The sequence below is a fragment of the Petaurus breviceps genome, unplaced genomic scaffold (assembly GCF_028583685.1).
Source record: "Petaurus breviceps papuanus isolate PSGF00001 unplaced genomic scaffold, PetGlider_PUasm1.0 139, whole genome shotgun sequence".
NCBI classification, from domain to species: domain Eukaryota; kingdom Metazoa; phylum Chordata; class Mammalia; order Diprotodontia; family Petauridae; genus Petaurus; species Petaurus breviceps.
In genome coordinates, this window is record NW_027185697.1 from 13679484 (window position 1) to 13692859 (window position 13376).

General features: G+C 49.4%; 1 protein-coding gene across 1 annotated transcript in view; it reads left to right on the forward strand.

Moving 5' to 3' along the window:
* Positions 1–11913, forward strand: part of R3HCC1 (R3H domain and coiled-coil containing 1) — a 30320-nt gene extending 18407 nt beyond the window's left edge. The window contains exons 3-9 of the mRNA XM_069067389.1: positions 2324–2451; positions 6691–6828; positions 7413–7998; positions 9324–9499; positions 10356–10426; positions 10536–10631; positions 11588–11913. Coding sequence (XP_068923490.1) covers positions 2324–2451; positions 6691–6828; positions 7413–7998; positions 9324–9499; positions 10356–10426; positions 10536–10631; positions 11588–11718 — 1326 coding nt within the window. The 3' untranslated portion in view covers positions 11719–11913. The remainder of the gene's footprint in view (positions 1–2323; positions 2452–6690; positions 6829–7412; positions 7999–9323; positions 9500–10355; positions 10427–10535; positions 10632–11587) is intronic.
* The last annotated feature ends 1463 nt before the right edge of the window (positions 11914–13376 follow it).

The following is a 13376-nucleotide window of genomic DNA, read 5'->3' on the forward strand; positions in this document are numbered from 1 at the left end:
CACAATGTTGCTGTTACTGTATTCAGTGATCTCTGGGTTCTGCTCACTTCATTTTGCATCAGTTCATATAATTCTTCCCAAGTTTTTCCAAAACCAGCCAGCCCATCATTTCTTCTAGCACAATAGTATTCCATCACAATCATAATGCCACAACTCATTTAGCCATTCTCCAATTTATTGACATCCCCTTAATTTTCAATTGTTTGCCACCACAAAAAAATAAATATTTTTGTATAAATAAGTCCTTTTCCCTTTTCTTTGATATCTTTGGGAAACAGACTTTGTAGTGCTATTACTGGGTCAAAGGGTTTGCACAGTTTTGTATCCCTTCAGGCATAGTTCCAAATTGCTCTCCACAATCGTTGGACTAGTTCACATGGCATTAGTGTCCCAATTTTTCCACATCCCCTCTAGCACTTGTCATTTTCCTTTTCTGTCATATTAGTCAGTCTCAAAGGTGTGAGGTGGTATATTTGTAAAGCACTTTGCAGACTTTAAAGTATTATATAAATACTAGTGATTATTAATATTATTGTTACTAGACTACCGGGATTCCCCTGGGAGCATCCTGGAATGGGAAATAAAATGTCAGAGCTGATGGGGACCTTAGAAATCCTTTAGTCCAGCCATTTCATTTTACAGAGGAAATTGTAGATTGTAGGATGTCAGAGTTGGAAGAGGTCTTAGAATTCAAAATGTTGAATTGTAAGCACCTTAGGCGACCTCTAGTGGTAAAAGGAGCAGAGTGCCATGCAAATATCCTACATACCTTTGCACTGGCTATCCGTCATGCCCCAGACACTCCTTCCTTACCTCCTGCTCATTCTTGGAGCACCGACCACCTTCTGCAAGAAGCATTTCCTGGTCTCTACCTGCTAGTGACATCCCTCCCCAAGTACCTTGTCTTTCCAGTGTGTCTACACACATGGCACCTCCCACAAGAGAGTGTTAAGAGTAGGGATTGTTTCATTTTTTTGTGTCTTGTCTCCCCACACCTTGCACAGGGCTGGGCACATAGTTGGCATTGAATATAAGCTTATAGATTGCTTGGCTTGAAATCAGGGAATGAATGCCCTGAATCACACACTTCCCATATGCTGACCCCACGCAATTCATTTATCTTCTCTGGGCAAATAAAAAGGCAGAATGATATGAATTCCAAGATGCCCTCCAGTTCCAAATCCACCTTCCTGTGATTCCTCGTTTTACAGAGGAGGCATTCAAACAATTGGATGTCAGAGCTGGAAAAGAATTTAGAGGTCATCTAGTCTAGCCCTTCTTAAACTGCGGGTCTCCACCCCACATAGGGCTGTGAAATATTTGGCTCCAGTAAAAGACTTCTAAATGCACAGCAACCAAAAACTAATTAAAAAGCCAATGGGTAATTAATCCGAGGTTGCCCAACTTCATGGCAGCCTTGGTTATGAACGCATAGCATGTGCGGTTTGCACTGTGTGTGCTGTCACACCAGTGAATGCTGCTGGAACATGAAAATGGGTCGCGAGTAGAAAAAGTTGAAAAAGCCCTGATCTAGTCTAGTCTTCTCATTATATTAAGGAATAAACTCAGAGAGTTTAGGCAGTGTGTCTGAGGTCACATAGCTCATAAGTGGCAAAGCTTATTTGGGAGTCCAGGTCCTCTGGCTTCAACACTAGTGGGGTAGGGGGGGTCAGTCAGGGAAAGGGAGGGAACAAGCATTTATTAAGGACTCACTATGTGTCCAGCACCATGCTAAGCCCTTTTACAAATATCATCTCACTTGATCTTTATGACAGTCTTGGCAGGTAGGTGCTGTTATTATCCCAGTTTTATAGTTGGGGAAGCTAAGACAGGTAGAAGTTAGGTGACTTGCTCAGGGTCACCCAGAGAGGGTTTGAACTCTCAGACTCTAAGCCTAGTGCTCTGATAACAATAATAATACAATGCCATCTGCATGACCTAGCTTACCCATTCTTTTTTGAGGATGACATGACATTGGATATGAACACAATTGGTCACCCCCCGGGGAGTGGGGGCACGGGGCATTGAATTCCATTTTGCTTCCAAGCACATGGTCAGACATCCAACTCCGTGTAGATCTGGATTGTGGTCATACAATGTTGGCATCATAGTTCTGGGGACCTCACAAGCCATCAGTCTCATTTGACAGATGGAAAAGCCAGAGGTAAAGTGACTGACCATGTCAGGTGTTTTTCCTCTGTAAAATAGGACTGATGGTCTTTCCCTCTCCCCTGGGGCTTCTTGGAAGGAAGAACTTGGATCCTTGTTCATGTCATCCTTGAGTTCATTGTCTGGTGTTACCATCTCTCCTCCTGTTGTGCAGGACTCTTCAGAGTTCACCCTGGCCCTGCTCAGCCTGGATGGCGTCGTCCTCTCCCCAACAGAGAATGACTTTGTCCTCCATGTCAAGGAGGAACTGGACCGATTCCTCCTGCAGAAGCAACTGTCCAGGTGAGATAGCTTGGGGGTAGAGAACCTGGAGAGGAGCTGTTGCCGATCCAGTCCCTTCTCAGCATACAAAGCAGTGCTTGATTGCAGTATCTGCACCGGTCCCTCCATTTCCTCTCACCTCCTTCATATGTAGAAAGTAATTAGCCACAACTAGGAAGGTGTATTCTGTGGCCACATTGAGTAAAAGGAAACTTTGTCACAGAGAGGGATCAGGGTCAAGAACCTTGGCCATCTTTGCCCAAGAGAGACAGCATAGCATAGATGTACCGTTGGCCTTGGAATCAGGAAGCGCTGGGTTCGAATCCTGCCTCTTACATGTATTAGCTTTGTGACCACATAAGTCACTTAGACTTCACTGAGCCATAGTGCCCTTGTCTCTAAAATGGGGGTAATACTAATTCCTCTTGTACTGACCTCGCAGGGTGGGTGTAAGGTACAGATGAAATTCTATAATTATAGTAGCTAACATTCACACAGCATTTTACAAGTATCTCATCTGATCCTTGCAACAACCCTACGAAGGTGACCTGGGTGTGCACATGTATGTCACAGTGTAAGTTTCTTGAGCTTAGCAGAATGCCTGGCACACAACTCTGTGCTTTGGAGAAGCTTCTTGACCAGTCAATCCCTAATCTCCTCATCAGATGAGATAATTGACATAAATTACTTTGCCAGCTTTAAAGCAGTGTATTCTCAGGGGCGCAGTCACAAGCTGAGTTCAAATCTGGCTGCAGACACTTCCTAGCTGTGTGACCCTGGGCAGGTCACTTCACCCTGTTTGCTTCAGTTACTCATCTGTAAAGCTGGGATGGCATAACACCTACCTCCTAGGGTTCTGGTGAGGAGCAAATAAGATAATTATTATTTTACAAAGAAAAAAGTGTTCAGCACAGTACCTGGCTCTTGTGGTGTTTGTCCTTTCTTCTCAAAGGGGACCATAACATCAGGGAGGTGATGCTGTCACTGGAAAGTGAATTGGGTTTAAGTGAGGGAGGGCTGTACAAAATCACCAGCCTCACTCCTCCAGAGCCATCTGGGTCCAGTGGTCAGATAGAGATCAGGATGGCTAGAGATGGCCCTGGATGCAGGGAGACCTTGGCCTTCTTAAGCTAAGGTCTTTAACTGGTCTCAGTTTGACTTTGGCAACACCCATTCAGTGATTAAGGCTAGGTAAGAAATGAGTCAGAGAATGGCTTCTTTTATCTAAGTAAAAAAAACCAAAAACCATCAACTGGGAGGGGAAGACCCTCAGGGTTTCTGGCCAAAACAGAACCGATTGCTAATTACATTCACCCTTAGCCAGTCTGGGCCCAAGCAATGACCAAGTAGGGTTTGGGCTGGGACCTATTGTTGGCTGGTCTATGGGAATCAGAGTGATTTGGGTTTAAGATCCTTAAGAAAGTGATTTGGGTTTAAGATCCTTAAGAAAAAAAATGGTTTCAATGATCAAAATGTATATTCCTTTGGGCAGAGTACCCTCAAGTAAGAGTATGCTATCCTATGTGGACAGAGGAAAGGGAAATGAAGGGAGGGAGGGAGGGAGGGAAGGAAGGAAGGAAGGAAGGAAGGAAGGAAGGAAGGAAGGAAGGAAGGAAGGAAGGAAGGAAGGAAGGAGTGAGGTCCTTCGTTCTCAGAGAGGACCATGACATCTGGGAGGTGGTGCCACGAAATCCAAGTGAATTGGATTCAAATGAGGAAGAGCTGTGCAGAGTTACCAGTCTCACTTTCTCCTCAGTTGCCATCTGGGCCCAGTGGTGAGATATAAATCAGGATGACTCACAGTGCCTGGTACACTTTAAAGTACCAGCTGTGTAAGTGTATTATCATCATTATCATTATTAATCAGGGGCAGGTAGGTTGTGCAGTGGATAGCCCACTGGGGCCTAGAGTCAGGAATACCTGAATTCAAATCCAGCCTCAGACACTTCCTAGCTATGTGACCCTGGGCAGGTCATTTCCCTGTCTGCCTCAGTTTCCTTATCTGTAAAATGAGAAGGAAATGGCAAACCACTGCAGTATCTCTGCCAAGAAAACCCCAAAAGGGGTCTCAAAGATATTGATCAGTTCATCTTAACTCATAGGATCACAACTTTAGATCTGAATGAGACCTCAGGGGTCATCAAGTCCAGCTCCTTTGCTTTCTAGTCAGTCAGTCAATGGGCACTTCTTTTGTGCCAGGCACGGATGAGCACACAGAGGTCACTTGGCTAGCACATGTCTGGGGCAGGCTATAAACCCTGGCCCTCATAATTCCAAATACAGTGCTCTGTCCCAGCCCCACCCCTGACTGCAAGGCCTGGTCTAAGTGAGTCATTGGTATTCTCAGTGCCCTGTGCAAGCTCAGCCGGGTCCATCCCAGGCTCGGCTCCTCTCATCTCTAGCTTTCCTCTGCCATTGATGAGTCACATGACCACAGACCAGTCATTTCTGTTGTCAGGGCCTCACTTGTCTCTGGTAAGTGAAGATGTCAGGCAAGGAGGCTCTCCGGTCCCTCTCTGGTACCTTGTGCACATGGCATGGTGCAGCAGACAGACTCCTGCATTGGGGGTGCCAGCCCTCATGCAGGTGCTTCCTGAGCCTTGCTGTGACCTTGGGCAAATAGCATGGCCTCTCTCAGCCTCAGTTTCCTCATCTGTAAAATGAGGGGCATAGACTAGACAGCCTCTGAGTGCCCTCCTGGATCTGAGTCAATGATAGTCAATACCCCAGCTCCTTGGAGAAATCCCAGGTCCTCAGCTCTCTTCTTCCCCAGCTGAAATGAGAACAACAGATCTTTATACAGTGCTTGAAACTCTTCAAAGCTATTTATCTCCATCCTTTCATTTGAACCCCTCCACAACCCTATGAGGTAGCTAGTATAGTCATTGTTATGCCCATCTTACAGATGGTGGGACTGAGGTTCAGAAAAGCAAAGACTTGCTCCGGGTCACACAGTTAAGACTAGGGACTGACCTAGAAGACTTAGGATCAGGTCTCAGTCTTGACCCTCTGTAGCCACATGACCTTGGGCAAGAGACTAATCCCTTCTGGGCCTCAGTTTCCTCATTTACAAAATGAAGCATTGGACTAGATGACCTCCAAAGGTCCCTTATTGTTCCAGATCTGTGCTGCTGAGTGTCAGAGCAGGGATGGGACCCAGGTCTTCTCGGCTCTGCCCTCACCCCCACTCCCCTGCCCCTTGTTAGCATTGCTTCTGCACGCAGAGATGAGGGCTCCACTGTCCCAACGTCTCAGAATCTGAGGGTGGGAGGGACTTCGGAGGCTGGCCAGTCCTGACAAATGACCTTCAAAGAGGGGGGACTGCCCCCTCCTAGCCAGTCTCCCCCTCCCGCCCCTGCTGCTGGGAGTGCCCTTGGGGGCTTAGCCCTGGTTCACATAACAGGCCCTTCAGGGACGTGAAGGTGGTCCTTGTGATTCCTGAAGCTCTTCTCCAGGATAGACCTCCTAAGTACCTTCAAGTAGCCAACAGATGGTAGGGATTAAAGACCCTTCTTGGTCCTGGCCTTCCTAAACTGTGGCTCCCAGAACTGAGCCCAGTACTCCAGATTTGGGCAGATGCCACTGAGACAGTCACCTCCTTCCTCAAAGCGATGCCCCTGGAAACTATGCTCTAAAAGTTACCCGAATGAGCGAATGAATGAATGAATGAATGAATGAATGAATGAATGAATGAATGAATGAAAAGGCATTTGTAAGCCCCTACTCTGTGCCAAGCACATTACTAGGCATTGGAAATGCAAATACAAAGATAAGCTAGTTCCTGCCCTCAAGTAGTTTACGTTCTAATGAGGAAAACTGCCGAGATGGCCAATGGACTGTGTCTGGGGAGGCATATAGATGGTGGGTGGACCTACAGGAACATTCCTGTGGCAGTCATGCTGTTAATTTGGCCGGCATCCATAGAGCAACGAGGGCCTGGGGGTGGGAGTGACCGGCTCGACGATCCCTGCATAGCCCCGTGCCTTGGTGGATGGCTGTAGATGGGACTTGAAGTGTGGGGCTCAGGAGACTGTGAAGGAGCAGAAGGGGGGGTGATGGGGGAGGAGGCTCCCCCTTCTTCCCTCTCAGCTCTCCTGAGCGCCTTCAGTGTGGGCTGAGTAGATGGTTTGGCTCTTTCAAGTGGTTCCCAGGGTTACTGCCCTGGAGGGAGCCGCCTGCTCCCCTCCCAGCCCGGGATGGCACTAACGGATCCTCCAGGGGCTGGGGCAGCCTGACTAATATCATGCCTCCCTTCCACAGGGTGCTTCTCTTCCCACCCCTCTCAAGTCGCCTCCGGTACTTGATACACCGAACGGCCGAGAATTTTGATCTCCTGAGCAGCTTCTCAGTTGGCGAGGGCTTGAAGAAGAGGACGGTCATCTGTCACCTGGACAGCAGGTGCGAAGGCCAGCTCCCCAGGGCTGAAGTCCTGATGGAATGTAGCCTCTCCCCCTCCACTGGGGACCTCTGGAATCCAGCTTCTGCATGGAGAGCACACTTGGGGGCCTAGGAGCCAGGGACCCTTTGGGATGTAGCCTCTGCCTAGGGCCTGGGCCTTCCTCTTATCCAAGCAGGCCCCAAGGCCCCTGGCCTTGCCATCAGAAGACTCGGAGTAGCCAGTCTAACATGCATTGGCCATGTGACACTGGGCAAGGTCACGGGTATGAGTCAGAAGACCTGGTTTGGATCCCTACTTTTGCCACTCACTATCTCTGTGATCTTGGGCAAGTTACTTCAACCTTCTGTACCTCAGTTTCCTCACCTGTAAAAGGAGGAGATTGGACTTAGTGACCCTTCAGGCCCCTGTCTGTGGTCCTGAAATCCTCTCCAGGATTTCATTTTTTTGTCCATAAAGTGGAAACAAGACTACCTTTCCTCCTTGAATCTCAGGGCTCTTTTTCCTCAAATGCTACAGAAATGAGAGTTATTGTTAGAGTGACCAGTGGCCACGTAGAACACATCTTCTCCCACTTTGCTTCTAGGTTACCGAATTTGGATAACTTCTCTCCCTCCCAGCCGATCCCTGGCCGCCAGGGCAAGCCCCGAAGGTTCCGGCAAGGTTCAGTCCAGGAACCAACCCTTGGATCCCGGGTCCCACAGCCTTTCTGGAGGCAGCGTGGCCGCAAACCTGATCAGGCCCTGTACGTGCCTCGGGCGCTACGCAGAAAGTCTGAGCACACTCCGGACCTGGTCCCGCTCGAGTCAGATATTGGGGATGGGCATGGGAACCCCGCTGGAGAGATGCCAGAAGAACCCAAGGACATTGGCAAGAAGGACCAGGCCCCTGACCCCCACCTCCCCCTTCAGGCAGTGCCTGCAGTGGCAGGGGATTTAAAAGATCAGAACCAAATGGCCCCCAGTGAGCCTAAGCCAGACTCAAAGGAGCTCGAGCCCCCTGGCTCCAAGAGCCCGACACAGGAGGTGGCCTGCCAGGAGGCAGAGGCTCTGGTCAGCTCCAATCCTCTTCTCTCTCTGAAGGATAAGAGGAAGACCTTCGCAGTGAAGAGTGTGGAGGAGGAAGAGGTCGGCAACTATTCAGAGGATGAGTCCAAGGAGCTGATACAAGAGGTAAGAAGCCCCTTGGGTCCTGAGATGGGAGACCATAGACAGGGTGGCTGGGAGGAGGGGGCAGGGCATCAGAAGCCATAGTGCTGGGAGGGCTTCTGTTCAAAAGCCCCCACATAGCCGTGTTTCTAAGGATGTGGGTGAGGAGGAAGCTGAGGCAGATGTCAGTTAAATGACTTGGCCAGGGTCACACAGCTAGGAAGTATTTGAGGCCAGATTTGAATTTAGGTCTTCCTGACTCCGTGACTCCACCTATCTGGGTGAGCTAGGGAAGAACTTCTAGGATGGAGCAATGACATTCACGTCCATTTTAAAGACAGAGAAACTGAAGGGGTTTTCATGACTTGCCCAGTTGGGACGGTTGGAGGGGGACCCAAGTCTCTTGGTCCCCCATGCTGGGGAAGGATCTCAGCATTAGCCCCTTCTAACCTACAAAAAAGAAAACAACAAAAAGCAGCCCGCTCCTTCAAGAGTCTCTCCACAACTGTAAGAAGTTGCATCCAGGAACTCCAAGAGATTTTGGTGTGACATATTTGGAACAGGAAGAGCCTGCCAATTCCCTGACTCCAGCCGCTGAGACCCAGGGCCATGCAGGAAGTGTGTGCCGGAGGATGGCTGGGGAGGGACCACAGATTTCTGTAGGTCACAGGAACATATGAAGGGACTTGAAAGATCAGCGGGTCTAAGCCCAGTGGGGAGAACTGAGAGCCAGAGCCCCAAAGGGATGTGTTTGCAGGCTACTCCTCGAGGGGCAGGGTGGTATAGTGGCTGGGGTCAGCCTCTGAGCCAGGAAGAGCACCAGCCATGTCTCACCCCAGACACAGAGTAGCTGGTGCCTCGGGGCACTCCCTCTGACACTGAGCTGCAGAGTCATTGTGGATTTGCCTTCCTGGAGGGAGTGACCACACTGGAAGTCCCTCACAACTGTAAGTCCACACCAGTTCCCGGATACACGTGTGTGTCCACTGGCAGAGACGCTGTGCACATTTGTAGCACTCCACACCCACAGGCACATTCACATGCAATGAGCGTGTGTGCCCACTGATGCATGCATGTGATACATAAGATACCACACACGTGAAGTATGTGTATACCCACTGTATGTGCACTCACATGCATGTGCACTCCCCCATACATGCCTACATGTGTGCACATGCCCACACACATGCTTGCACACACACTCACACCTGCACACACCAGTGATGGAGCCAGGATTTGGCCCCTGCCTCATTCTTTGACTCCATCTCGAGGAGCTCTTTGGACTTCCCCCACTGGCCCCCTTATCTTGGGAAGGCCTCCCCAAACACTGCCCTCTGGCCTCTTCCCAGATCATGGACAACATGGTCGACCAAGAGATTCACATTGAGAAGATCCGCTTGGACAGCTGCTACCTGGTGGATGAACAGTCGTGGTCGGAGAATGGCTTTGGCCATGTCGTGGAAATCTATGACTTTGAGACTTCCTTCAGGACAGAGGACCTCATGGAGGCACTTTCAGAATTTCAGTGAGTGGGTAAAGGGGGCAGGTGCCAGGGAGGGATGCGGGCTGGAGACAGAAGGAGCCTTGACCATCAGGAGTCAGTCTGCAGCCCTGCTGTCATCATTCCATCCCCAGAGGGTGAATCCCTCTTGGCTTCTGCTCCCGCTGGCCTCCATCCCCATCATCCCAAAGGTGAAGCTGGCCAGCTCAGTGTGAGACAGGCTGGCAGGGGCCAGGGGGGGGCATTTCATTGCTCCATGAGGGAGAGTGTCTTGGCAGTATTCTGGGGGAAGGGCCTAGGATTTGAGGGGACCTGGGTCCAGATGCCACTCTGCCACTGACTGGCAGATACCCTCGGCCTCAGTTTTCTCATCTGTAAAAGGAAGGGTTGGATGTGATGACCTGAGAAGTCCCTTCCAGCCTATACCCACGATCCTGTGAAGGCACTTGACTTCATTCAGCCTCAGTCTGTCATCCTCTGACCTTTGGACATTTTTTTCTCATCTGTAAAATGAGGGAAGTTAGAGTCAGTGACTTCTGGCATGCCTTCTGGCTCTAAATCTGTGGTCCCTCCCCAATAATAACAACAGTTCGCATCTGCATAATTATTTAAGATTTGTAAAGCCCTTTGCAAATACCATCTCATTTGTCCCTCACATCAGCCCTGGGAAGTGAGTGCTGTTATTAAACCCAGTTTACAGAAGAGGAAACTGAGGACCTGGGAAATTAAGTGATGTGTTTGGGGAGCAGGGGGTCATGCAGTAGAGAATGGTATGTTTTGGGGAGTTGGAGGAGGGAGGGAAATTCCCTGGGAGGTTTTGAGAGAGAAAGCTTTTGTCCAGTTGTATTTTCTTGACTCTGATGTGTCTTCTTTCCCCCAGGGAGAAGGGGTTCAAGATCCAGTGGGTGGATGACACTCATGCTTTAGGCATCTTTCCTTGCCTGGCATCAGGTAATGGACCTGGGGTTCCTCAGTCCTCCCCAGGTCCCCAGCTGAGGCCTCACACGAGGGAAGGCTAGAAAGGAGCTTGGTGCCATCCAGGTGTGTTCTCTCTCTGCAGCCAAGGAAGCCTTGACCAGGGATTTCTCAACACTAAAGATCCGGCCCCTCACTCAGGGAACCAAACAGTCCAAGCTCAAAGCCCTCCAGCATCCAAGTAAGAAGCCATCTACCTCTCAGGGTTATTGTGAGAAACAAATAAGATAATGTTTGTAAAGCGCTATAAAATCGTTGTCACAATCATGAGAGGCAGAAGTGGGACAGTGTTCAGAGGGCTGGGTTTGCAGTATGAAGATTCACTTTTCTTGTCAGCTATGTGATACTGGTCAAGTAACTTGGCCTCTCTGGTTCCTGGGGCCTTGGCCTAGAACTGACTGGATGACCTTCTAAGGTCCCTTTGGGCTCTGAGGCCCAAGATCCTGTGGGAGCTTCATGCTCTTCTCTGGGGGTGGGGGGGGGAGGACATACAGCCGAGGAGGGGGACAGGTACACAAAACTGGCCTCCCTCCCACCCCCAGTTCCTTGGGGAGTCTCCCCCTGTTTCTCTCCCTGCTTCCTTGTGGTGGCTCAGATAGGACCTCCCTGGTGAGCCCTGGATGTTAGGACAGGGCAAATCTGGGTATCAGGGCCAATGCCTAGCCTGGGATCCTGAGAGACTTTGGAGGGTCATGGTCCTGACGATCAGCCCAAGGGCTGGGGGGTGGGATGTCCAGGCTTTATTGCTTCCTAAATTGTATGTGCTTGGGGAAGTGACTTCATGTCTATGGGCCCTGGTTCCTTATCTGTAAAATGGGGATAATCATGTTGGTCAACATTTATTAAACACTTATATGTCTGGTGCTGTGGCAGCTCTAGGGAAACAGAGGAAAAGATGTGTTTTAAGAGGAAAAAGCCTTAGAAATGAGAGTTATTTATGAATAATTGTTTTTATTATTGTTGTACAGTTGTACAGGCAGGGAAATTGAGAGAGGGAGAAAGGTTTTGCTCCAGTCTAGGCGGGGAGGATCAGGCTTGGAGTCTGAGAGTTGGGGGCCTCCACAGGGGATCTCCTGAAGATCTCAGAATGCTGTGGTTCAGCCCACAAAAAGAAGGCTCTCTCGCTGTTGCTTTCAGAGCTCCTGCAAATGGCCAAGGAACGACCTCAGACCAGCACAGCTGTGGCCCGGAGGCTAGTGGCCCGGGCCCTGGGCCTCCAGAAGAAATACAGAGAACAGGCCAAGGCCGAGGCCTCTGCCCAGCTTTGAATCACCACGTTTCCCAGAGAAGCAGCCCAGGACCCAGGTTCCAGGGCTCTAGGGGCAGGCCTCCCTTAGACCAGGCCCAAGGACCAGCTCCAGCTAACAACCGTCACCAAAAGGTCCCAACCAAGGGCCTGAGCCTGGTGGCCTTGAGTATGTTTTTAGATGTTGAGAAGAAAATTAAAAGTGGACTGGATGAAAGCTGTGCTCATGTCTTTTCCTTGATGCTGGCCTCATCCCTGATAAATGGGCCATCTTCCCTGAAAGACACCAGGGGGTGTTGTCCGCCAGTCCTGGCTGGTTCCCTGCTGGATTGCTTAAGGACCAGGTTGGAAGAGGGGTAAGGGGAGGAAGAGAGGCTGGGACTTGGTCTGGAGGTATTTCTGTCCATAATTCAGGCCCTTCATTGGGTCTTCCTCCCCTTCCTGTTCTCCTTTAACAGCAGAGTGTGGCCCCGTGTCCTTCCTCTTTCTGCCTCTGACCAAACCGTACAATGACTAGTCCCTTGGGGTTCTCCTTAAATGTGGAATGTCTGTGTGGGTTGTCAAGGGGATGCTTCCACGTGGAAAACAAAAGTTAATAGCATACAAGTCCTAATTGTGTCTGGTGAGGTTGAAGTCCCTTTCTGCTCTACCTTCCCTGAAATATTTGACTCCCTGGCACACGGGTGCTGGTATTATCCCTGACAAAAGAATTTTAAATTCAGTCTAGACCAGACTGGTCTCAAAGCGGTGAATGGGTGGAGTGGAACAAAGGCGGCCAGAGACAGGTGAGTCAGGAATCTAACGCTTGCAAGCAAAGTCCGCCTTCCTGAGAAGGGGGGACTTGCCTGCTTATGGCAGGGGGAGGATTTTTAAGCATAAGACCACAGAAAGGCTGGACCATAACACACAAAAGGCTGAACCACAACGCAGGTGTTCTTGGGTACTGTGTGAAGGCCCTAAGTTATTCACTTGTCGGTTATTATTAGCATGTCAGGATTTGATTGATAAATTTCTGCCATAGCATGTCCGCTTTGATCTCAGGTCAGGGTCTCCTGGAAAATTGGGAGGCTTCAACAAATTGAACTAGTATAATCATTACACATGTCGATTAATATGAAAATCATAAATCCCATGACAGCTGGAGCCTAGGGGTGAAATAAACACTTTCCGGATGTCCCAGCTAGGAAGGGTCTGAGGTAGGATTTGAACCTAGGTCTTCCTGACTCCAGTCCAGGGCTCTGTGGATCACGCTATGCTGTGACGTGGCTAGTTTTACAGGCAGGTGATAGCTCTTCCCAACTTTCTCATTCTGTCCCACCATGTATAGTTGTAGGTATCATTACCACGTGATATCTTAAGACACAGCCATTGCAGTGACCCCAAGCTGCTCCATGACCAAAAAAAGAAATCTTTTAAGTCAATAATATGCTATTGCCATATATCTGTGAATTGCAGATACCATCTGCAAAGAATCAAAACTGAATAATTCAAAGTCAGTTAAACATATATTAAGAGCCCCACTGTGTATCAGGCAATGTAGTGATGCTTAGAAGAGAAAAGTAGATAGTGTATTACCCATTAAGACCTAAGTTAGGATTAGGCCTAAGGGTCAGTTTGTGACCTGTAAGACTGAAAAAGGAAATACCCCTCCCCCATCCCCTTTGCAGAGGTGGAGGACGA